The 26310-nt window shown below is 51.9% G+C and overlaps 1 protein-coding gene across 10 annotated transcripts in view; it reads left to right on the top strand.

Annotated features, from left to right (window-relative positions):
- The window catches only part of CTIF (cap binding complex dependent translation initiation factor), a 289871-nt gene that overhangs the window by 173752 nt on the left and 89809 nt on the right, over nt 1-26310 (top strand). For 8 of the 10 annotated variants that reach the window (XM_046671003.1, XM_046671006.1, XM_046670997.1 and 5 more), the window contains 2 exons: nt 17432-17924; nt 20530-20829. In XM_046671003.1, coding sequence (XP_046526959.1) covers nt 17432-17924; nt 20530-20829 — 793 coding nt within the window. The remainder of the gene's footprint in view (nt 1-17431; nt 17925-20529; nt 20830-26310) is intronic. The other 2 variants (XM_046671007.1, XM_046671005.1) reach the window with 1 other exon arrangement.

Raw genomic sequence — 26310 nt, 5'->3', positions numbered from 1 at the left:
GCTTTGTGACCTGGGCAAGTTATTTAACCTCTCTGTGCCTATTTTGTCAGCTGTTAAATGAGGATAATGTTGCTGTCTACGCATAGAGTTGTGCGGACGATTGAATAAGTTAATTTGCATTCTTAGAACGGCATCTTGGACATAGAAATTACTATTCAAGTGTCATTCGTCATCATAGTTGTTGTTGTTGTTGTTATTATAAAAGAGAACTGGGGCTCAGAGAGGTGCTTTCATTAACCCAGGGGCACACAGCTGGTAGCCACTGCTGGAGTGGACCCCAGTGGCCTACTTCTCTCTCTCCGGCCAGTGTCCCCTGTTACTTTGCCTCTCTGTCTCTGGTGCATGTTGCCAGGCAGTGGGTACTCAGTGGGTCTAAAGTGCCACCAGAAATGAGAGTATGACTCCCACCCAGGCTGCCCTATCCACAGCTTTGCAAGCCCCGGGCCCGCCCACCCTCCACCACATCACTTGCCCTCCTGACCAGGACCCATAGTTGGAAGCCTACCTTGATTTCCGGCCTGAAAGGAACCGGCTCGCTGGGAGACTCTGCCCCCCTCCCGGCCCCTCCCCTGCTCCCAGGGCCATGCTCGGAACAGGAAGGGAGCCGGTGAACACTGCTGGGACCACAGCCCCCTGAGGCCTGACTCTCAGGCCTCCGAAACACCGTCCCCATCCCCTATCTCAGAAACCTCTTCCCACAACGCCACAGTAAGAACCTCAACATCCATTTCCAGTGGAGCCTGGTGCTTCCTGCAGTGAGCCTGGCAGGGGCTGAAGGACAAGGTGTGGCCCCTGCCCGCCCTCCAGGAGTGAGCTGTGGACACAGGCTGCAAGCGTGCTGCTCCTACCATGAACTCCGGGGAAAGATCCTTGGGACAGACAGCATTCACCATGGGCCAGGGGACCAGGACAGTTCCCCAAAGTGGGTGGACTTGAGCTCGCTGAGACCCTAGAGAAGATGTGTTGAGGCAAAGACGAGTGGGGAGGAGTTCCAGCGGGGTAATGACACGGATGCTCTCGGGGAGGAGGGGGCAGGCTGGCTGGAGGACAGTGCTCAGACTTCCAGCCGATGTTCAAGGCTTTCTTTTTTGTAAAGATTGGAACCTGAGCTAACAACTGTTGCCAATCTTCTTTTTTTTTTTCTCCTGCTTTTTCTCCCCAAATCCCCCCAGTACATAGTTGTATATTCTTAGTTGTGGGTCCTTCTAGTTGTGGCATGTGGGACATCGCCTCAACATGGCCTTGTGATCGGTGCCGTGTCCACGCCCAGGATCTGAACTAGTGAAACCCTGGGCCGCCAAAGCGGAGTGCGTGAACTCAACCACTTGGCCACGGGGCCAGCCCCCTGTTCAAGGCTTTGACACTCCCTCGGAGGCCAAACCCTTCCGAACGCCCCACACTGGAGCTGCAAACCTGATGTCTCATGGAAGTTGCTGGGCTTGCCATGGAACCCTGAGGATGCTAGGGGAGGTGTCTTCTGGGCTTGGGCCTCCTGGGTTCTCCTGGGTAAGAGCCCCGTGCCCGGAGTCCTGTCTTGTTACTGCTGCTGTTTCCCAAATGAAGCTCTGACAGCAGCGGTGGGAGCTCGTCACTGAGCCCTTGCTCCATATCAGGCCCTGGGCCAAGTGAAGCTCGTGTAATTCTCGGAACCTTGTGCAATACTCCTCTCATCATTATTCCCACATTTTACAAAAGGGAAACTGAGGCACAGACCAGAAAGAGCCTTGCCCAGGGGCACACAGCTAGGAGGTGACAGGGCCCTGATTTGAACCCAGGTCTGGCTGGCCCCGAAGTCAGACTCTTGCCCTCATGCCAGGGGTATCTTTTCACCTTTAGAACCACACAGTGTGGAACCTACCCATGCGGGTGGCGTGAGCACTGGGCTTCATGGAGGTCAGAGAGGCCAGCCGAGACTCAGCCACTCAGCCAAATCATCACTCAGCAGCCCCACCAGCCACTTTGGTGGTTTCAACCATTACGCAGTTAGAAATTATTTTTATTCTTAGTCAAATATTTAATTTTTACCCATAATGGACAGTTGGTTAAAGGCAGGAAGCATTAAAGATCACTGATATTAAAAGGCTGGTTTAGGAGGAAAGCACAATCGTTCTGCACATCTGCCTCGGGTGCTCTGCCCGGGCCTGGGAGTCCCATCCGTCTGGTCAGAGTCCTTGAGTGGCAGCTCCCAGACCCCTTCGAGCTCGACTCCCCCAGCTGCAGAGACCGGCTCTGTTCACGGGGAGTTGAGACCCTCCACGCTCACGCCCAGCTCTGTGGGCTGAAGGGATCGCAAGCGCTTCCTGCAAAGTCTCACGTCTCATCATCTTAAAACAAAGCAAGAAAATTACAAAAGCAAACAAGCAGATTTTTATTTTATAAAAACAAACATAAAATTCAAGAATTCCAAACAGTGGGCCACAAAATCAGTTTTTGCTTTTTGTTTCTTTTTCTGCCTTATATAGTCAAACGTTAGCCTCCGTGTTGGCACGTGTCTGGTGCCAGAGCCACAAAGTAACGGTGATATGTCATTTTGAAATTTCTTTGTAGAAAATCATGCTTTTGCTTTTGTAACTCATTTACAGTAAATGAAGGAGAAGGCATCACTTGGTCAGCAGGAGAAGGTTAAAGGTTGCCTGTGTTCATTAATGTTGGTAAAGATCATGTTAAACATGAACCCTATCATTCACTCCCAATAACATATCAATCTAAAAACCATGTTTAGGGGCTGACCGGTGGCACAGTGGTTAAGTTTGCGCGCTCTGCTTTGGTGGCCCTGGGTTTGCCGGTTTGGATCCCAGGCACGAACCTACCCACCCCTCATCAAGCCATGCTGTGGCAGGTGTCCCACATATAAAGTAGAGGAAGATGGGCACAGATGTTAGCTCAGGGCCACTCTTCCTCAGCAAAAAGAGGAGGATTGGCGGTGGATGTTAGCTCAGGGCTAATCTTCCTCAAAAAAAAAAAACTGTTTTACATAAATAGCTTTTTTCTCAAATACCGCTGAAAATAACAAACAAAATATTTTTTAAATTCCTAAGGGTGTTTGCGAGGTGATATGTTACTGTGAGGGGAGTTCTCAAGTCTAAAAGAATTGAACAAGGCTGTGGCCAGCCCACTAGACTGTCTCACTTTCCACAAGTGTAAAAATAAGAAGAATAAAAATATTTGCTTTTTGCCACTCATTGAGGAGCTAGGTCTCCTGGTGGGTGCCAGACAGACCTGCCCCGGGGAACAGGGGCTTGCTTTGGGAAGTGCAACCCTGCAAGTTTTCTCTAAAAGGGCAGTCTGACTTGCTTACGAGGGTGCACGGGGTCCATCCAGGCTGGTGTCCCCCGGAAGGTAGGAGAGTCTGTGCCCGACACTCGAGTTTCACTAAGGACTTCCGATGGGTTTCAAGGACACAAATGCACAAGTGAGCTCTGCATTCCATTCTGGTGGGACCACCCCTATGGGGAGGGGTCTCTGCAGTTTAACCTGCTGCCCGGTGAAGCAGGACCCTCTGAGGTCAATTTTACCGTAATTGATTTGATTTGCCTGGTGCATAAGAAATTAACTCAAGAAAAATCACCAGCAAGCCTTTGTTGAGTCTGGCGTTTCTTCTAGAATGTCCTCTCTACTTTTCCCCTTCTGACCAAATCCTATTGTTTTGTAAAACTTTTGATTTTGACAAAATTTCAGACTCTCAGAAGAGTTGCAAGAATAATGCAAAGAATTCCCATATTCTTTCCACCCAGATTCCTCAAATATTAACATTTGACCACATTTGCTGTATCTTTCTCTCTCTCATGTACATTTTTTTCCTGACCTCCGTGAGAGTAAATTGCCTTTCTATGGCTAATTACTTTGCAGTCTTGTTTCTTTAAAACAAAGACTTTTTTTTTTTGAGCAAGATTAGCCCTGAGCTAACATCTGCTGCCAATCTTCCTCTTTTTGCTGAGGAAGACTGGCCCTGAGCTAACATCCATGCCCATCTTCCTCTACTTTGTATGTGGGACGCCTACCACAGCATGGCTTTTTGCCAAGCGGCACCCGGGATCCGAACCGGCGAACCCCAGGCCGCCGAGAAGCGGAACATGCGAACATAACCGCTGCACCACCAGGCCGGCCCCACAAAGACTTTTTTTTCATCACCACAGTACAATGATCAGAATCAGGAAACTAACTCAGATACGATACTGTGATCTACTCCCCACCATCCTTACTCCTGTTTCTCCAGTAATCTTAGATCATGGGTTACATTCAGTTGTCATGTCTCTTTAGTTTCTTTTAATCAGGGGACAGTTTCCAAGGCTTTGTGTTTCAGGACATTGACTTTTTTTAAGAATGACTAGTTATTTTTGTAGCAAGTCCCTCCATTTGGGTGTGTCTGGTATTTCCCCCTGATGAGAATCGTGTTGCGTGAACTTACTGATGTTGGGTCCTTCCTGGTGCATCGTGTTGGGAGACTCCTGCTGTCCTTTCGTCCCGTGACTGGTGATTGTAACTTCAGTCACCTGGCAAAGGCAGTGTCTGCCTAGTTTCTCTACTGTAAAGTTACGAGTTTTCCCTTTGTAATTAAGAAATAGCTGATGGGGACATACCTTGAGACTACGTCAATATTCTGCTTTTCCTTAAACTTTCACCCACTGGACTCCACAGATGATTCTTCTTTGAAACAATTATTGTGGTGATGGTCACCAAATGATTTTCTAATTCCATCATTCCTTCTAGTTTTACTAGTCGTCTTTCTACTGTCACGGAGAGTCCCGGGTTGATTTTAAACTCGCCACTGTAAGCCTCAGGACCCCAGCATTTGGGAGCTAGGGAGACTAAGTCCTCGTCACCCATCTAAACGTCCCTGAATATATACACTGAATCCTGGCTGACCGGTTTTTACTGTGAAGCCATCGGTATCTGCTCCAGGTCCCCTTGCACCTTGAAGGATTCTAGCCCAAGAACCCCTCTGCTGGGCCGCCATGTCCTGAGACGACCGGGCTGGGGCTGGGGTGTGTGATGTGCGTGAAGCTGCTGAGCGGCTCTCTCCCCACCGGGACGTCTCGCCGTGGGCTTGTCAGTTCCCCCAGTTCTGGCTGAGAAGTGTGGCCCAAGGGAGGCCCTCCACCAGCTAGCTCCATTTCACATTTCCTCTCCTTCCCTGGATGGAGAAACGGCCCTTTGGGGACAGAGCAAACCTGTCATAATGAAGTTGTGAGGGAGGAGGCTGTGCCAGGAGGGTGGCGGGGGTGCGATGGCTGATGGAGTGAGACGGCAGGCAGCCGGCAGCGTTTCCCCGGAGAGCCTGGAATTCTGCTCAGGGGTGCTTCAGCTCAGGGACCGCCCTGGTCCCATAACAGAGGCTGCTTTCCTTCACCTGGGGCCCTGTCCCAGAGCCCCCCAGGGCTGGCCATGAAGGCCTGGGGTCACCTCTCAGGGCTGGTCTGAGGCAGAGGCGTGAGAGGGCAGGGTTTGTCATGCAGCCCCGTGATGGTCCCTTTCAGCTCCGCCCCCCGCCTATTTTCCAGTGGTGAGGTCCATTTGATTGATAAGACAACTGAGGGGCAGAGAGGTTAGGCACCTTGTCCAAGATCACCCAGCAAGATGGGGCAGAACAAGGATGTGATGCCAGGTGTGTCTGATTCCCAACTTGTCACTGCATCATGCTGCCTCTCCAGGTGAGCACTCGGGGGGTGCTGCTGAGATCCAGTAGGGCTTCCTGGAGGAGGTGCTGATTGCAGAATGGGCAGGTAGGAATAGGAGGTCTCCACAGCTAACTGCTGGTCAGTGATTTAACACCTCCAGTGATGGGGATCTCACTCCATCCCCAGGCAACCCCTCCTCTCCCTGAGAGGCAGTTGCTCCATCCGAGGTGAGCTCAGACTGTGTGTCTGGCTTTCCTTCCTCCATAGTTCAGAAGGGCTCAGCAGTTGGTCACACCTGGGAATAAAATTAGGGGACTTTCTCTCCATCCCCCTTCCTCTTTGTCCTACCTGTCCCAGTTTGAGGGCTGTCCGACTGCACAGAGATGGTGAGATTAAAATAGGTGATGAGAAAAGGCCTAGTTCCTAGTGGACCTCTGAAATCAATTGGCGAGATAACACGAGGCCCACTGAGGCCCACTGACCAGCTGTAGTGGACACTGATGGCCAGGCTTTACGCTGAGAGTAAAGGAAGTCATTGCAGGCAGCCCCCGAGCCTGTGGGCACCCTTTGGGCAGTGTTTCCCTAGGGATGATGGTGGTGAGAGATGGAGACTTTCACGGTGGGAAACTGTGTCCAAAATGCAGCCCTCAGAGGCCAGAATGAGAGCAGAAGCCGGAAGCCGGACATCCTAGGGTTTCTTCCTTGATTCCTGACACTTGAAACAGCCTGTTTCCCGATAGCCTCGGTTCTTTCATCTGTACTGTGGGCTCACTAATGCTCATTACTTCCTCTGAATGTCTGATGGATTCATGCTATGTTGCTTAGAAAACCCACAACATAATACCATTACAAGCCAACACTAATATAACACTTACTCCTTTAAAATTCCCGGGAACCATATGAGATGAGTACTCTCTCTGTCTCTGTTTTACAGATGAAGAAGCTAAGGCCCAGAGAAGTTAAGGAACTTGTCCAACGTTGCACAGCTAGAAGTGCAGAGCCAGGCTTTGAGCTCTGGAGGTCTAGCTCCAAAGTCCATACTTTAAAGGATGACAGTGTGTTGCCTCTTGGTGAATACCCTGGGAGTTTGTGTTGAGTACCTTCTGTATTCCAAGCAGCGAGGGGCTGTGGGTGAAGGCCACACAGCAGGGCAAGTTGACACCCGCAGTCAGGCCTCCTCAGTTCCTTAGAAAAAGTGGGTGGGAGCTGGCAGAGTCTCAAGACTCCAGAAAGGTGGCATGGCCAGATTTTGTTTCCTGGTGTTGATTCTCATGTCTCAGTCAATTAGCCACAGGTAGGAAGAGCCGGAAAATTGGACATCCCAGCTGAGACTTAGCCATTCCATGGCTGGTGTCCACCCTCCGAGGAGTGAGCGCCCAGGGTGGGTACCTAGCTCGGGGGATGCTGGGACCCGCCAGCAGGCTGCACTGAGGGTCCACAGGCCGGATCTTGGAGACGGCAGGGCCTGGCAGGGCCGGGCGGAAGGGCGAGGGCCTTCCCCTGGAAGCAGTCCACCAGGGCAGCCGCGTGCTCTTCCCATGACATCACGCTGCCTCAGAACGTACGAGGCCAAGGATTCTTGGAATGCCTGATTCATCTGGAACAAAAATAATACCTCGTATTTATAATGTGCCTTTGTTCCCCCGAAGGCTCTCCCGGGCTTTATTGTATTGTAACTTCAGACCAACCTTGTGATCCAGGCAGGAATGCAGAGGGGGTGGGAAGTCGCCTTGGAGAAGGCTGTGAGTGGGGATTTAGTATGCCCGTTCTGCAGGTAGGAACACTGAGACGTGGGGACTTGGGTGGTTTGCCAAAGCCGCCAGCAAATCGAAGCTGAGAGCCCTGGGTTTCCAGTGGGGTTGAGAGGAGGCCTTAGAAATGCCTCCGCAGTGGAGGGATGCAGCGCCCCATCCGACACCCCGGAGACAGCCGCTTCCCTGTGGCCTCTGTGCTGCCCCATGGTGGACCAAGGTGGCGGGGCCTGCAGCTCCACCCTCCCTCCCCCAGGGTGCAGCAGTGGAGCCAGAGGGCCCCCCGAAACCCGACTCCCCCAGCCCTGCCCACAGGCCCCAGCCGCAGGAACTCGCAGACGGCGGTGGGGAAAGGATTGTTCCCAGCACAGATGGAAACCCGAGGGCCACATGTGGCTTCTGTGGTTTTCCCCAGACGCAGTGGAGCCAAGGCTGGAAGGCCGGATTTCCAAACCTCGACCCCAGCTCCTGTCCAGAGCCCTCCCAGGCTTTCCGTCTCACAGGCCTCAGCTTCTCCGTTCCCGGGGCCCCCAGGCCCAGCCTTCGGCCTTTGCTTCTATGCCATGCTCACGGCCCCTTCCCCCGCCAGCTTTGGTCAAGGCCTGCCATTCTCTGGATTTGAGTTTTAGTGACTTGGCAGGAGGTGCAGCTGCCCCAGGCCCTCAGGACCCTGGAACAGGACTCAAAGCCTTGAGACCGACGAGCGTGGTGGGTGAGGGCACACACTCAAGGGCCAAATTACCTGAGTTCAAACCCAGGCTCTGCCTCCTGCAAGCTGTGTGGCCTCGGGCAAGTATTTACCCTTTCTGTGCCTCACTGAACTCTCTGTAAAACGAGTCAACAGTAGTCCTGCCCTGTAGGGTTAAAGGGAAGCCTGGCACATGGTTAATACTTCATATATGTTAGCCTGTTTTTTTTACTATTACTCTGTATCCTTCTGACCTCAGTTCCAGCCCCTTTCTCGGGGCTGCCCTCTGGGCAGGGCCAGCTTTGTGGGTGTGTGATCTGTGGGGCTGCACAGGACCCATGCTCAGAAGGGCCACCCTTGGTTTCATGCTCTGCTTCGGCTGTCTTGAAGTTCTTTTTTTTTTTTTAAAGACTTTATTTTTTCCTTTTTCTCCCCAAAGTCCCCCGGTACATAGTTGTATATTCTTCGTTGTGGGTCCTTCTAGTTGTGGCATGTGGGACGCTGCCTCAGCGTGGTCCGATGAGCAGCGCCATGTCCACGCCCAGGATTCGAACCAACGAAACACTGGGCCGCCTGCAGCGGAGCGCGCCAATTTAACCACTCGGCCACGGGGCCAGCCCCTGTCTTGAAGTTCTTAACAACGGTTTTTGAATAAGAGACCCACGTTTTCATTTTGCACTGGGTCCCACAAATTATGTGGCCGGTCCTGCCTCCAGGACCAGACAAGGATGGACCCCCGGGCTGCTCTCTGCTTCCTTTCCTTTGTGACTCTTGTCCCTAGTTGTAGCCAGATACCTATTTCTGTAATGAAGCTCCATGAGGGCACAGCCCTGTGTCTGAGGTGCCGCTGTGTCCCCAGGGCCTGGCACATTGCAGGGCTCACTTGAGGCATGAATAAATGCCCAACCCCATGCCAAACTTCAGGGGAGATTTAGAGAAGGTTCTGCCCCATCCAAAGGAAGTGGATGCTTTTAAGGGCAGACGAGGGACACAGACAAGGCCATCCGGCCATCCAGCCATCCGGTGGCAGAGACTATATATAGGGAAGTTCAGACTATAATCACATTAGGAGTCTGGAGAGAGGGAGGGGGCACCCTGGGACTGGGATGGCTCCTGGGCAGATCTGGGCCTTGAAGCCCAGATGGGATTAGAGGAGGTATTGAGAGGCTTCTTAGGGACAGCTGAACAGCTTTGTCACTCCCCCACTGCCAGCTTCCCTGAGGGTTCCAGGAGCAATGTGGCCCTGGGCAAGCCCACTGGCACCTCTGATTAACCTCCAGGCAGAGCAGAATCTCAGAACACATTTAATTGATGAAGCCATAAGTGAACCAGCCTTTCCCCTCATCATCCCTTCGTTCATTCATTCCATAGTAGTCGGTGGGAAGAGTCTTTTCTCTGCCTTCAGGACTCAGAGGCACAGTCAGACCCTCTCATTTCCACTCCAGAGCGTCCCTTTGGTCAGGTAAACATCTGCTTTCAAAAGCTTTCAATCCATGCAGTGAAATACTGAACTTCCTCATGAACTTTTGCCTCGGCTGGCAGAGCCTTCGCTCTTGAATTATTTCCTATGCAACTCTGAGCGAAAGGAGAGTCCCACAGTCTCTTGGAGTTGGTAGGGGGGCGGGGTGGTCTAAAGCTTGGCTGACCATCCGAGGCAGCAGGAGTGTTCCTGGAGCACGCGGGCACTCTCCTCATGGGATTGCCAGGAGAACCCGGTGTGGGAGTGGACCTGGCCCTCAGAAAGCCAGCTAGCCGGTGCTGCTGTTGCTGCCGTGATGTTGATGATGGCCATGGCAATTACAGGGTGATTCCGTTCCCTGAGCTTTGCAGTGATGCCCCCTGGTTCTCCAGAGACTGCTAAGACCCAAGAGAAGTAATTGTTCAATCCAATCACAGAGCTTTTCCGGCAGTACACTAGAGCAGAAACACAGATCAGAATTCACTGCAGGCTTTGCCACTGACTAACTGGGCAACCCAAGGCAAACAAAGCAACCTCTCTGAACCTTGGCTTTCTCATCTCAGCTATCATGCTGTCATTCGTGTGATGCTCTCAGCCACCCCTGAGGTGGGGACTGACACAGCTGGGAACAGAGACACAGAGAGGTGACATCCCCCGAGCCACATTACTGTGAGTGGCTGAGCCAAACTCTGGGCTGGCTGCAGTCTCGCAGACGGACCTGACAAGGAGTGTCCTGCAGAACAGACTATGGATTTCCATCGTCTAAGTCATCCCTGAGAGTGTGTAGGTGCTCAATTAATACAGGCCACTATGATCCTTGTTCCTTTGTTAAGCCAATATCATGCTTCCCTCAGTTGGCTCTCTCAAGACGGAAATAAGGCTGCCTTATGCTTTTCCTTGTCAGACTGCCCAGCCACTCTGCAAACAGGGCGGGTGTGTGTGGTGGGCCACCTTCATTTCCGGGCCCCACATGCCATCACTAAGCTAAGCAGCCCCCAAGCTGCAGAGAAGCCCCACGCCCGAGCCCCTGCATCTCGCCGCAGCCCTTGCTTTGTCCCGGAGGCTGGGGCAGGGGCGGTGGGACCCCGTGTGTAGGTGGGCAGGAATGGAGGCGCCTGAGCTAGTAATGAGCAGTCATCACTTTCCTGAAGGCAAGAAATATGAGCCCGTGCATAGTTTTAAAACCACTCGCCCTAGGAATTTTGCTTTCAGAAATTTTTAAGCAGACCTACAAATTATGTGGTAAAGTGTCCGACATTGAGAGACCCATAATAAGTCAGTGGCCCTCGGAATATCTAGTTGGTAACGATTATGAAATAAAAAATGAACAGAGAGATGTTTGTCTGCCTTCGGACTGCTGTTAAAATCATTTTTTAAAACGAAATCTGAAGTTATTCTCCCGAAACCCACCTCCCGAAATGCAGCTGTGGTGTTCCGAGAACTTTTTTTTTTAATAAAAGAGAGCAATCTTAGAGTGAAACAAGACATCTGATTTCAGAACCCAGAGAAGAAAGAATAAACTAGATGAGTGATGGAAAAAGCGTACTGACAATTTCCATTCTCAAAAAAAGTAAAGCATTATTTCCTAACAGCAGGTGTTGCCAGCAACACAAATGGAATATTAATCTTATCTCCTAAGCCATCCCCCCACACCCACCCCCACCAGGGAGAACTTCCCCAGAGAGATGGGGGCATCGGAAGCAGGCAGGGAGTGGATCTTTGTCTTCTTTGCTTGCAGGGCTGCACAACTGCATGCTTAGTATGTCTCCAAAACCTGGATCCACACATCCATGTATCTGAGACCAAATGTGGCTTCCTTGCCCAGCCGCTGGGAGTGAAAGCGGCTCATCCCCATCCCGTCCAAACCTAAACCCACAGGTTCCGTGGTGAGCAGCCAGCTGGCCCCTGAAGGAAGGTATCGACGAAACCCGGGGCCAGCAGACACACAAGAGAGAGGAGCCGGTTTTGGCCAGCTCAGCCAGGTCTTGCCAACAAATACTTGTGAATGGCCAGAGCATGGAGGCCCGGGTCCCCATCGTTGGGGAATGAGGTCCAGCCCCAAATCCGTTCAGTGGTCAGGGACCTCTCAGCTCCTTCCCAAGCTGAGGATGTGGGCCTCCTGTGGCCGTCCCCGCTGTGGGTCATAGCGGCAATTCAGCCCTTCTCTCCTGAGGGGGCTGGATCGGAGGGTGAGTGGGGCGAGTGACGAGAGGGAGGTGCTGGTGACGTGACTAGCTGAGACCTCTACAAGGCCCTCTGCTTGTGGGGCTTCCCCTCACTGAGCCTCAGCTGGCTGATCTGTAAAATGGGAAGAAAAATTCTTGACCGGCCTGCACATAGAGGCCAGTCCCAGCGTTCATTGGCCCTGAGAACAAAGCAGGGCCTTGAACAGGAAGGGAGAAGAAAGAGGCAGGCTCTGTGTCCCTTGTCCCCAGTGGCATCTGGCTCTTCCCTCCCAGGGGCCAGCCAGCCAATCTCTTTTGCCGTCCAGCCGCGCATCAGACCTCCTCCTTTTGAATCCATTAGTCTTGCCTGCCCAGTTAGGAGGGGCCCCTTGATGGTGGACTCCCACTTCCCCTCCTGCCCGCAGACATCACTCCATGTGTGTAAAGGAGCTGCCACCCGGGAACAGTGAGTCTGAGAACACCCACCATTGCCCAGCCAGCTGGGACATTCTTGGTGATGGCTGTATTCACAGGACTGGCTGGCTCTAAGGTCTTTCAAACCAGGAGGACATGGCATTCCAGTCCCCCCTAAATTTCTAGAAAGGAACAGCAGAAGTTCTGCAAGCCCTAGATCATTTCTTTCTGAGCCCTTGACTGCCAGCCATGTAGAAATTCCCTCCTTCCTTCTCCAGGTGGAGAGAAGTTCTGTTTGGGGTTTTTTGGGGGGTGGGGTAGGGTGGGAAGGATGTTGGGCAGCAAGAGGGAAATCCCTGATATGCATGGCAAGTGGGAAGCCAGACAGTTGCTGGGAAGGGCTTGGTCAGCCATCCTTTGGGGACATTCCTTGGGCCAATAGCTGCAGGCACCACAAAAATTCTAAATAAGGATGACAAAAGTTGTGAGAATCGAGCATTATCTGCCAGGGAATTTCCAAGGTTCTTCTCTGGGCTTAAAAATTACTCACACTCGAAGAACAAAGAGAGTCGAGGGAGAAAAGGCCAACTGGTTGAAAGTAATTGAAAAATAAAAGTCGAGAGAATTCATGAAAAGTCACAGACACATGGCACCCTGGGAGTTGGTGGGCTGTGGAGTTTCTTCCGTGCTCTCCCGGCGTGAGTCGGTTCATGCTTCTTAGAATGAGGGCTGCAGGCTTCTGAGCTGCCTGTGTCTCAGGCATCTGGGCTCAGGTCTGGGCAGTCTGAAGGCCAGTTGGTGATGGAATCCCTGGGAGGAATCTGACTCAATGTTGGGTTTTGCTGATAGGGTCCAACTCTCTCCTGGGTGCTCGTGCTGATGGTCCCTGCCCTGCTGTGACTGCAGACTGACCCTCCTCTGCAACTTAAAGTGGTAGACACATTGATGATCCCCGTTTTTAGAATGAGACCATTAGGGAGTGAAAGTGAGTTTTTTAGGCGTGCCAGCCGGGGGATGCTTTTGGAGGAGGGGCTGCTTCTCCCACCCAAGTCTCAAGGCAGCACTGCTCTTGCCCCAGGAATGTACCCAATGAGATCAAACCTGGACAACAAGGATGAAAATGCCATGCAGGCCTCCTGAGGAGGGCCCAGGGCACACCCAGTCAGCAGGACCCAGTTCAGTGGACCAGGCTTCCATACATGTTTTTATAATGACTCTTAAATTATTAAAATAAATATAAACAACTGAAAACTCTGGACATTTAATATAAAAGCAAACATAAGAAGACTGGAAGGTGGAGAGAAGAGGGCAGACCAGTTGGGGACCATAGGACCTGAGGAGTGACACAGTGATGACTTCCTTGAGTTTTCTTCTTGGCCTCATAGATCCCAGACTTGGAGCCAAAGAAGCTGGCAACCCAGAAATGCCGGTAAACACAGGCAGACGCAAAAAGCCCCAACAAAAGCTGGCTCTCTCTAGCCAAAGGACCAGGAAAGAGGCAGCCTCGAAAGACAGAAAACTCTGAGACGACACTCACTCTACTCCAGGAAAGTGCCCCAGAAAAAACCGGCTCCACCCCTACCCATGTCAGAGAAGGCCAAGTGACAAGTTGGGACTCATCCCTAACCCTGAGAACCCCTCCCTCTGTGTCATTGGGGGCCATATGGGAGCAGGGATATGGCACCCGTACCCCTCCCAGCCAGGGAGACGTCAGCATGGGGAGCCCAAACTCCCACCCCTGCCCAGCAGTAAAGAGGACCTCCCCTTGGGGTGTCCAAGAAGGCCCAGTGGGGAAGTTGACTTCTCCCTCACCTGGCAGTAACGAGGCAGCACAACCCGTTCCACTACCAGAGCAAGGTCAGAAGAAGCCAGCTAAAACAGAAGGTTTGATTAAGTCCAGAGTCTCATAACATAATACCCAAGATGTCCAGGTTTCAACTGAAAATCTTGTGTCATACCAAAACCCTGAAAGATCTCAGTTGAATGAAAAAACACAATAGGTACTAATACTGAGATGACAGAAATATTAGAATCATCTGACAAAGATTTTAAAGCAGCCAGCATAAAAATGCTTCAAAGGACAATGAGGAACACACTCAAAACAAATTAAAAAATAGGTCTTGGCAAAGAAAGAGAAGATATAACGAAGAACCAAATGTAAAATGAATGGTTAAATTAAAAACTCAACAGCAGAATGGAAAGGACAAAGGAAAGAACCAGTGAACTGGAAGATAGAATAGAAATGATCCAATCTGAGCCACTGAGAGAAAGTAGACTGAAAAAGAATGATTGGAGCTTCCCAGATCTAGGGACCATAACAGAAAATCTAACATGCTTGTCTTCAGAGTCTGGAAAGTAGAGGAGAAAAGGGTGGGGCTGAAAAATTACCCAAAGAAATAATGGCTGGAAACTTCTCATGCATTGCTGGCGAGGGTGTAAAATGGCACGGCCTTGAGGCCGGCCCCATGGCCTAGTGGTTAAGTTCAGTGCACTCTGCTTTGGCAGCTTGGGTTCGGTACCCAGGAACAGACCTATACCACTCATTGGTAGCCATGCTGTAATGGCAACCCACATACAAAATAGAGGAAGATTGGCACAGATGTTAGCTCAGGGCCAATCTTCCTCAGCCAAAAAAAAAAAACGGCCCAGCCTCTCTGGGAAACAGTTCTGTGGTTTCTTAAAAAACTAAATATATAACTACCATATGACCCAGCAATGGTGCTCCCAGGTACATAAATGTTCCTAGCAGCTTTGTACGTAACAGCCAGTAACTGGAAACAACCCAGATGTCCTTCAGTGGGTAAATGGTTAAACACGCTGATATATCCACACCATGGAGTACTACTCAGCAGTAAAAAGAAACGAACTGTTGATACATGCAACTACCTGAATGAATCTCCAGGGAATTATGATAAGTGAAAAAAGCCAGTCCCAATGGGTTACATACTGCATGATTCCATTTATATAACTTTCTTGAGATAACAAATTTGTAGAAATGGAGACCAGATTAGTGGTTGCCAGAGGCTAAGGAGGAGGTGGTGGGAGAGAAGTGGGCATAGCTATAAAAGGTCAACAGGAAGGGTCCTTGTGTTGATGGAAATGCTCTGTATCTTGATTGTATCAATGTCATAATCCTGGTTGTGATACTGTACCATAGTTTGGCAAGATGTTACCATGGCAGGAAACTGGGTCAAGGATACAAAAGATCTCTCTGAATTATTTCGTACAGCAGCATGTGAATCTATAATTATCTCACAATAAAAAGTTTAGAAAAATTAATTCATAGTCATTTAGAAAACACAAATAAAAAAAGAGAAGAAAAATCCTCCTCTCATCCTCCAGAGATAACCACTGTTAGCATTTTGGCGTATATCTTTCCAGATTTTTCTGTGCATATATATACTTGCCTTATAGCACCATGCTGCACATATTACAACACGTCCTTCTTCCATCAACAAGAGTGAACTCTTTCGTCGTGTTCTTAATCACTGCACTTCCGGTTTTTCACTGTCATAAGCCCTGCCATGATGAACATACATTGCTGTGCACATCTTTGATCATTTCCTTTGGATAAATTGCCACAAGTGGAATTGCAAGGGGCAAATGGTTTACATGTTTTAGAGGCTTTTGTGACAAATTGTCAAATTTCCCTCCACAAATATTATGCTAATTTCTACTCCTAATATACTATGTGTTGTAAGTTGCCATTTGTGTGGAAAGAACTTTAATTCCCTGGAAAACCCTGCCACTAGGGAAAGCTTTCCAATGGAAAAAAAAAATGTTTTCACTAATTTTAATGGAAGAGAATGATATGTTTAACCCCAACCGAAGATACCCTCAAATTTTCAAAAGTAAAAAAATTATCAAGTGATCATTGAAATTGGGTTTATGTGAGTAATAGGAGTTTGAAAGTAAATAAATACACTTTGTTCATAAAATGCAATGCGATGAAGGTCTGTTGTACTCACCAAAGAGATGGGTCCCAGAGAATGTGGGACTTATTCTTTACAAGGTAAATTCTTTCTGCAAACTTTCTTCACCCACTTTGAGGGGCTCATGGTTACCTTGTTCTCCAACTGCACTTCAAATAAAGTTATGGCATGGAAAACACCGTGAGGGTGAAATAGAGGTGGAACACAGGAGTGCTTCCAGTGATGGAAGCAGCCCACATGCACAAGACTGAAGGATGCTGAGAACGTCCCCTCCTACCCACCCACCCACCATCCTTGCTTGCCTTCGGTCCAAAAATCAGAATGTTTGGGGTTCGTCGCGTGGTGCACACCTCAGATTTGTTCCATATGATATTCTCTGCTTAGAAAGTGTTGTTTCAAGTAAATTGGTGAGCTTGTCTTTGCCTAAAACCGTCATGTTAAATATCACCTCTACGTTAGTCTGGTCAGGCTGCCGTGACAAAATACCACAGACTGGGTGGCTCGAAAGCAGACATTTATTTTCTCACAGTTCTGGGGGCTAGAAGTCCAAGATCAAGGTGTCAGCAGGTTTGGTTTCTCCTGAGGTCTCCCTCCTTGGCTTGCAGACTCCCGCCTTCTCACTGTGTCCTCACACGGTCCTTCCTCTCTGTGCACACATCCCTGATGTCTCTCCATTCCGAATTTCCTTTTATTCTAAGGACCCCAGTCAGATTGGATTGGGACCTACCCTAACGGCCTCATTTTAACTTAATCACCTCTTGGACTGTATCTCCAAATACAGTCACATTCTGAGGTACTAGGGGTTGGTGCTTCGACACATGAATTAGGGGCAGGGGGATACACAATTCAGCTTATAACAACTTCTTGTAGCGTATTTTGGTGGTGTTTGGGGGTGAAGATGTCAATGCACACTCAAAAAATAGTTTCACAAATGATAGAACTTTTCAAGGGCCATTATGGTAAAGAGTCATCGGATGCAGGTCTGTGTGTGTCTCTTTGCTGGGATATGCATAGAGCATCTCTGGAAGATTCACAGAGTTGCTTCAAGAAGACATATTGCGTGGCTGGGGACAGTGGCAGGAGAGTTCACTGTCTACTCCATCATAGCTCTTTAATTTTGTTCCCCACACGTATATTAATGCATATTCTAATAAGGAGATAAAATAGTTATTTTAAGCCAGGGATTGACTTAAATCCTCTATAATCACAGGGCCCTGTATGTCTTAATCTCTGCTGTGTCCCAGGCCCTATCACAGAGCCCGGCACATAGGAGGTGCTCAGTAAGGGTGTTGAAAGAGTGAATAAAAGAACAAATCAAGGAATTCCTCTTCCACTGTTTGTACACGGGGACCCTGAGCAGCCCACCCGGTGACCCCCTCTCCATCTCTCTCCCTTGGTTTGCAGACGGCAGCAGAGACCTCCAGGAGGAAACAAGCCCCAACAGCATGGTGACCACCAGCCGGGCAGTGCCAAACACAACAGGGACCACCAGAAGTCCTACCAGGGGGGCTCGGTGCCCCACCCCTCAGGGAGGCCCACCCATCACGGCTACAGCCAGAACCGACGCTGGCACCACAGCAACATGAAGCACCCCCCCGGCGACAAGGGGGAGTCGGGCGCCCACCGCAATGCCAAAGAGACCGTGGCCATGGAGAGCCCCAAACTCGAGGACGCCCTGGGGGACACCGGGCACAGCGGCCTCGAGCCGCCCCGCAGCCCTGATTCCCTGGCCCCGGCGGCTTCCGAGAGGCTGCCCCCACAGCAGCCAGGGGGTCCAGAGGCTGAGGCGAGACGTAAAGACAGTATTATTCCCGAGCGCATCGGGGAGCGGCCCAAAATTACCCTGCTCCAGTCTTCCAAAGACAGGCTGCGGCGAAGGCTGAAAGAAAAGGTACCGGTAATTGACTTTTCATTTTCTCTTGCACCAGAGAGGACCGCGTGAGGTAGGCACATCAGTCGGTAGGCTGGGGTCGGAGGGCCTGGGGAGTGAAGCAGGGCTGGACCCACCACACCTGGCCACCACTGCCTTAGGGATTCTGGCCACCAGAGGGCAGGCCCTCCAGCACATCTGGTTCCTCACCTTCTGGCCTGCCAAGAGGCCCAGGTGGCCACTTGTTACCAACCCCCAGTCTGAGAGGGGAGGGGAGGAAGAGACACGTGCCTGGGGGTGATGAGAGGGGCGCAGGGAAGACCTTGTTCTTCCCTCGAGCATTTTCTGGGGTCAGATACTGCCCTGGTAGGGCTAAAGGGCAGTGGGGAGAACACAGAGCTTATCAGACAAGAGGGACTGATGCTTCTCCCCAGGTAAGTCCCAGTTGGGCTGTGGTCCCTGCCAGGGTTGAGAGCAAAGGTGAGTTGGACAGAGTGAGCAAACACCATTCCCCTCCTTCATCAACCAGCGGCCAGTGAAGGGTCTAAGTGACAAAATTTAAGGAGCGCTTGGGTGCTGACCCTGCACTGGCATGGCCCTGAGAGTGAGGGCTTCCTTAAATTTTGCTCCCCAGGAGCCTCTCTTTCCTCACTCTAGTCCTGGCTCTGGAGGCCGTGCCCCCAAGCCCCCAAAGAAGGGGTGGGGATCTGTCCCCAGCAGCATTAAGTCCATTCTGCTCCTCCCAGCTCCCCCTCCCTGGCCAAGAGTGCAGGTGAGGTCCCCTTGGAGAGGAACAGTTCCTGAGGAAGGTCAACCTGCCCCCAGCACTCCTCACAGAGTCCTTTTTCTGGGGCTTCTGCGAAGCTCCAAGTCCTAGGCTTCTCCCCGGCCCCTTTCGCCTTCAAGGTCCACACTCCAGCAGGACAAGGCAGATCAGACCCCTTCCGCGGTCAACTCTTGAGGCTGACATGCTGCTCCTGGCCCTTCCCAGCCCCGAGACCCCCACCCCACCACTCCCCCTGGGGCCCTGGAGGAAAGCCTCCCTCGTTCCCTTACGTCCCGAAGGTGGGAGCCTGGAAGAGGTTCCCAACTGATGACAGTGTGTGGTTTCGTCTAAAGAGCTTCTAGGGCATGTTGCTGCAGCCCAGCCAGGGAGAGGAGGTTATTAACTGAGTTCTCTCCAGTGCTACTAAGTGTATCTCCAGTGCTGCCGAGTGCAAACGACACGAGCTTCAGAGTCCGGCAAACCAGGCCTGGTCCTCACTATGCCTTTGATGGGCTCGGTGACCTTGGGCAAGTCACCTAACCTCTCTGAGCCCCAGTTTACTCATCTGTAAAATGGATGTAATACTATCCACCTTGCAGACAGACTGTGAAGATTAAATGTCATAACGAACGTAAAGACCCTCATGAGTGGTTATTATTCTATATACAGACCACTATTCCTCCCCTGGGGCCCAGATCGTTGGGGTGGGGTAGGGAAGAGGGGAATAAAATAGAGAAGGTAGATCCCTAGCACCCATACATCGGTTTCAAGGACTCCCCTCAGGTGAGGCCTCCTGGACTCCTGGACCGGGAGGACATGGGCTTAGGCAACGGTAGGGCTCAGGGCAAGCTACCGACCATCGAGTCTAACCTCCTCATGTGACCAGTGAGGAAACTGAGGCCCAGAGAGCGAAACCACTTCCCAAAGCCCTAGAGCAGGATCTGGAAGCCCAGTCTTTGCCTCTGGCCCAGAGGCCTCCTTTTTGGGAACAGAAGGGCAAGTGCAGGACCTGGCTTTACATCTGGATCCTGCCCTTCTAGCCTGATCTCACATCCCTGCAGTTAAGTCGGTCGCATTCTCGGCCACCAGTCTACTGTATTGGACTAAATGCTTTTGAGACCATCAGATGCTGTTTTCTTCCTTCTCCAGCCCAGGTCTGGTCCCAGTTGCAGGGAAATGTCTTAAGGGTGAGAGGTTTGTTCTGTCTGAAATTTCCCTCCCAGAGGTGCCAGTCATTTAGAGGCACTTTGGAGGAGTCCTTGGTGTGCAGTATCTGTTGTAGAAGTCCAGCACAGTCGCCACAGGACACAGAGCCAGGGCCGTGCCCACAGGGGTCCCTGTACCCAGAGAACACGACCGTTCTTGGGCTGTAGGGGCCGGGGGTCTGGAGGACAAGGTCTCCATGCTCTGGAGGTGCTCTGGGCACCTCTAACCAACTAGCAGGCATTGTGGATACTGCCCCCCTTCCTGACCTAGTCTGCCTCCCCTTGTTTTCTCTTTGGCCCAGTTCTTATTTGTTACCTTATTTCATCTTTTATAAGCCTCATGAAATCTTTTCTAGATCGAGACATTTGATGGAGGGGTAAACAAACAAAGCCAATGTGTATGAGAATCTAGGTAAGGGTTAGAACTCACAAGAAGGATCAGTCCAGGATGTCACAGGGACCAAGGACAAGGTCAGCAGCGACCCTTGGGGCCCAGGGTCCTGGGTAGAGATCCGGATTCTCAGAGGGATCAGACCTCAGTTTCAAGAAGGTAGGGCTGTATCCTCTCTGGGGGTGGCAGCCCTCCCTCGACCGGCAACCCCCCCCCGCAGAAACCTCGGCTCCGCTCAGGCACGACTGGGTTTGTCTCCCATGCCCCCAGGATGAAGTGGCAGTGGAGACGACCAGTCCTCAGCAGAACAAGATGGACAAGCTGATCGAGATCCTGAACAGCATGCGGAACAACAGCAGCGATGTGGATGCCAAGCTCACCACCTTCATGGAGGAGGCCCAGAACTCAACCAACTCGGAGGAGATGCTGGGGGAGATCGTCCGGACCATCTACCAGAAAGCCGTGTCCGACCGCAGCTTTGCCTTCACCGCCGCCAAGCTCTGCGACAAGATGGCGCTCTTCATGGTGGAGGGGACCAAGTTCCGAAGCCTGCTCCTCAACATGCTTCAGGTAACCGGACACCGACAGCTGCGCCTCCCGTCCCCCGCCCCGCCCCTCCGGTGGGTTATTACTAGAGAGAAGGCTGCAAATTCTGACCACAGTTGAACTTTTCCCAAGTTCCACCCTTGCCCGATTAATTATAGAAAATAAAAAGGCACTCAAGGGGCAGGGGATGAGCGGCCGGATTTGCGTGTGTTTGTGTGCGTGCTCCATGGTTACAATGGACCAATATAAGTTTATAGGTGCTTCATGTTTAACCAGCCTTTCCTACTTTCTATTTCTATGATAAGGGGGCCGGCTCTCAGTCTTACCCAGGCTCTGTGCTTTGACCTCTCCGCGTCCGAGCAGATGAGAACTTGCCCTGGCCTTCTCTTTTCCTCCTCCTCCCCAGGACCACCCGCTCAACCCTGGAGGTGGTACAACGGGGTGGGAGCTGACGCTGAGATGGGTCTGAGCGGAAGACACAAAGGCTTTGGGCAGGAAAGGTTCAGTCTGTCTGCCGATGTGCTGGGCATCCTGAAACCACTTTTAGGGCAGAGGAGAGGCATAGAGATCCATGACTGTCTTGTTCCTTGGTGCCTTCCCACTCAAAATCCCCCCACCCCCAGAGATCTTAACCTTGCTCCTCCTCAGTCCTTCTTCCTTGGGTGCCAGTGTGGTCCTACGAATGTGACCATGTAGTGGGTATGGGCGCTTAGACTGAGCCCAGCACTGTTGCATCTCACGAGTGGGGAGCTGGGGGCCGAGACCTGCTCTTCTGTCATGGGTGGCAGCAGGTGGACTGGTGGCTTCAGGGAGAGATAGCAGGTGGCACGGCATGGCGGCCACACCAGGCCTTGGGACCATCCTTGGAGACTCTTGGCTGAGAAAAGTCATCTCTGTTTCTACTTTGTACCTTCGACTAGTTGAGATACGAATTGAGTTTCCAGTCCGGGTAAGGGGAAACAGTAGCTCGGAAGCCCTGAAAGGAGAATTACAGAGCTGGAAGAGAGAGCCTGCAGGGCTGTCGTAACCAGGTGACCACATAATAGCTCATCCAAACCGCGACACCCTGGGAGTCGGAGGGGCTCGATTTGTCATGACGCCTGGATGCCAGGCGCAAAGCAGGGCATACGGTCACTCTGGTCTTAACCACCTGGTTCGCACTCTGCCATCTACTCTCTGGAAAAGGGGAGGAAGGAGCCCCCTCCGCATGCTGCCCACAGGGCTCCGTCCCCACTGTCCTCTCTTCCCGGGGAGCCTGCTCACTGCAACTTGAGCCCTCCCTGGCCAGCCTGGGCTGCCTCTCTCCAGTTCCAGGCCCCGATCAGGTTCCCATTCCTGGATCGCCCGCGCTCCCCTGGTGACGAATTCCCGCATTACCTGAGGGATTTGCACATCAGGCGTGTTCCTCGCGGGCCGGAATGTCCTGGGAGAGTGTGGAGGGTGACGGCAGGGAGAAGACTGCCAGGTGCCAGGCACAGGGGTGTCAGGGCCGGATCAGCCTTGGGCTTGGGCTTTTGTTCTTTTTCAGAGAAGGGCCAGGATAGGGCAAGACTTCTAGACAATGGCTGCCAGCTCCAAGTAACCCAGCCGGAGCCAGGGGCGGACATGGGGCGAGACACACCCAGCCTGGAAGGGCAGCTGGCCACGGAGGCCGCCCGAGATCCAGCCTGGGTCAGGCATCTCTTCCAACGCCCCATGGTTGGAGCGGCCTTGCCCACAGTGGCCGGCAGAGCATCAATCCTGGGAAGTGCTCAGCCACAAAAGGTGCTCTGGCCCCTACACCCGCCTCTCCATCAGCCACAAAGTGGACCAGCTAGGGACAGGCTCCAGATGACCCAGAAGGAAGGGAACCTGTTCGGCTGCATTAAACTCACCGAAGTCCTCTTTGCATAGCTAATAACTTCTTGTGGAATTAGTGTGCTGAGAGAAACAGTTTGGCAAACGCTACTGTGGGGAAAGAACAGTAAATTGAAAGCCAGGAAGCAGGGCTTCTCGACCTGGTCACCTGGGGTTGGCCCCTGCAGCTCCCGCTGGGGGAGTGCTTGGCTGCTGGACACTCCACGGTGGACCTTACGATTCTGTGCTGCTGGCCATGAGTCAGGGGCCTCGGGGAGGGGCGTGAGTGGCCCCACCTGAGCCTCTTCCTTTCTCACTCTCTCCAAACCTTGCCGCTGGCGTGAAATAGTCCTGAGTCCCCCTAGTCCTCAGAAGCCTGCTTACCCTATATCATGGCTCAATGATAGGTACGTCATGTGTGACACGCTTTGGGGGGACCAGTCCAAGAAACCCAACCCTAGTAATGCCCCCTTGTCTCTGGGGAAGAGCAGAACTGTCACTCCCACATCACCATTTGCCTGGGTAGAGCCTTTGTGGGTCAGGTGTCTGGAAATTTAAATTCCCCGGAGACCCCCACTCACCCCCTTTTCACCACCTGTAGCCCCAGCTCTCGTGTAAGCCAAGGAGGGAGTGCCCCAAAGGGCACAACCAGAGGGCTCGAGCTGGGTCGTCAGGCTTCCTGCATCGCTGTTCAAGGCCCTTTGGGCTCCCATGGGAAGGCAGGCTGGAAGTGCTGGCATGAGGCTGCCCCGAGCCCCTTGCAGAGGCCCAGAGGAAGCCAACAGCACGTCTGATTGGGCATCCTCAGGCTCTGCCGCTCCTCTCTGCAGCTGAGGAGGTGACAGGTCGGGATAGGGCTTTCCAGGCAGCATAATTCACAGCCACTCACCACCCCAGACTCACGAAGTACAAGGGAAGACAGCAGTCGGCATGGCTCATCAAACTCCACTTCCCCTCTTAATGCCCACAGGATGTCTTTTTGCATCTGCTCTCCTTTTCTGGCAATCCTGATTTGTATCCCTTTCCTGGCAGACAGTCCTAGGCTCGGGCCCCAGAGCCCTTCCCTCCCCATTCTCCCTCTGAGGTTCCTGTTCGCCTCTATCCACTCAAGGCCCATGGCCTCTGGATCTGCAGCCAGCTCCTGGATCACTTCAGTGGCCTCTGAGATGCCCCTCATGTGGCCGGGTTTGGCTGCTGCCTCCACGTACAAGTTCTGAGACCCAGCTTAGTGATGCTGGCTGCAAAGGGGCCAGGGTGTGAAGTGCCCTATGAACAGGGCCCCCAGCAGCTGTCTTTGGACGTCGCCATCCCTGGCCGACCGCTTTTGCTGCCTGGGTTTCGGCGTTGGGAGCTGGCAGTGTGCAGAGAGAGGAGCAGGCTCTGATGTAGTGGACGCTCTGTGGCAGGGGTGTCAGGGCTGCCTGCCGAGCTGGGTGCAGCCCCCATGGAGAGGCAAGTCGGGCAAGAGGGAGGTTAAAGGCCTTTGAACCCTTCCCAGGCAGACTCGGCCCTGTCGTCTCAAAGAATCCAGAATCTTTACCCTCATGAGCCATGAAAATGCTAGAAACTCTGGGTCTCAGTGGACCCCTGTCACCAATCCCACAACTCAAAAGTAGTCTTCAATTTTTACATCTAAACTGAGTCTTTTTGCCTTAGATGTGGTCCTTTTCTTAGTAGTGTTCTTGTAAGTAAAACTCTACTTATTAAACAGACATTTCTTAAATGTCTGTTATGTGCGAAGAATGTGGTCTTCGTTAGCTCAATGCTTCTCAAACTTGGATGTGCATTTGGATCACGTGGGATTTTATTTAAATGGATTCTGATTCAGTAGGTCTGGGTAGAAACTGAGATTCTGCATTTCTAGCAAGCTCCCAGGTGATGCTGGCTCTGCAGGCCCAGGGACCACACTTGGAGTAACAAGGTATTAGATGACTGATGGTTTGCTGGTGATGGATCAGTTTCATGAAATCTGCTCCAGATACTAGATTGTTTGTTGAGTGGTGTGGAGGCTCAGAGCCTGAGCCGGTGGGAGAACACCCTAGCAGGAGGCATCGGCAGCTGAGAAAATCCCTTTACCTTGCCTGGCCTCAGTTTCCCCTCTGTGCAGTAGGGAAGCTGGTCCAGACCATCCCGGGGGCCCTTGCTCCTCGCTGTCATTCTGAGGCTCCTCCCAAAGACCTAACCAAGTCAACCAGGTGGACAACCAGCGCTGCCTCACCTCTGCTGCTGGCCCTGTCTCTCTGTCCTCAGCTCCTCTGCCCATGTCCTTCTTCTCTTTGTTGGCCTCACATAGTTGTTGGAGCAGCTCTCACATGTTTTGGGAAAAGGGCCTCACTCTCAATCCACATTGCCAGGCTGTGCTGGAGGCTGGGCCACCCAGTAAAACTGCCCACTCTGCCTAACCCCACCCCTTGCCACCCAGCTCCCGGCTTCTTCAGTTGGCACAGTCGCACGCCCACTAGAGTAAGTACATTGATGGTTTCTGACTTCCAGGAGAAGGTGGCTGCCCAGCGTGCCAGGGTTACAGAAATCACCCAAACTCTGCCTTGATCCTCACCGGGGAATTGCAGTGTGATAATGGGGACGGGGGAAGGGGGGGTCCAGTTTCACAGCGAGGTGAAGAATGAGTGTGCCTCTTTTTATGGGACCTTTGGAATGACGGGAATTGGAGGCCTGAGCCCCCTCCGCCCAGCACTGCCCTGTCACCACTGCAGGCCTTCCACTTGGGCTCCGGGAGTGCTCCCTCACTGAGATATGCTTGGGTGGTACAAGTTCAAGCCCTCGTCTGTTGAAATGTGTGTGCCCTGTTTAGCCAAGAGGTGTCTGCATCTGAGCTATGCAGAGCAGAGTATTATTAGAGCAGGCATCAGTGTGTCTGTAACTGAACCCAACTCTCCCTAGCAACCGTTGCCAACAACACATCTAACAGAAGGATGCAATACCTTTTTTTGAAAAAAAAAAACCAAAACCTCATCTCAACCAAGTCGTAAACACAGCAGGGCTGTTGTGAAAAGACAACGCAAAATCGGAATCTGGCATGTGACCAGATTTCAAAATAAATTGCTCTCCACCAGCACCTTCTAGAAGACAGCCTCTTAAAAAGCTGACCTCGAGTTAGAGAACAAATCAGCTCTTCAGAGTTTCTAGCTGGGTCACCATTAAGCATTGTGTTTGGGGCTTTTGATGCATAAAAATCCAGTCGAATAGTGATGGGGGCTCCATGGGGCCCCTGTGGGGTCTCTGGGAGTGATTTTAACTGTGGGTTTTAGCCCCAGAAGGGGCACTCAAGATTTTCTGGTCTGGCTGCCCCTGTCAGTAAATCAAAATAGAAGATACCTCTTCAGGACACATTCACCCTGCTCCTACCCCGTTTCTCCTATCCTCTGCTCCCTCTCTTGGTCCCACATTTGCTGGCTTGGGCAGAGGAACTGAGCCATTCCTCTAACTCTACTCATAAGGGGAAACCTTCTCTCCTGGTTATCTCAAGGTTTCAGGAGAATCAAAAGTCATTCCTCTTTACCCAGAGTTTGGAGTTCCTAACTTCTGTCTTTTACAGAGGGAAGGAGGGGCGGGGCTAGCATTGATTCCTGGGGTTCTAACCAGCCCTAAGTTGTAAACTCCTCAAGGGCAGGAATCCTGGCTGAGTTATCCTCGGTCCCCAGCTCCTGG

Source organism: Equus quagga, chromosome 9 (genome assembly GCF_021613505.1).
Source record: "Equus quagga isolate Etosha38 chromosome 9, UCLA_HA_Equagga_1.0, whole genome shotgun sequence".
NCBI classification, from domain to species: Eukaryota; Metazoa; Chordata; class Mammalia; order Perissodactyla; family Equidae; genus Equus; species Equus quagga.
This window is presented reverse-complemented; position numbering and strand designations above follow the sequence as displayed.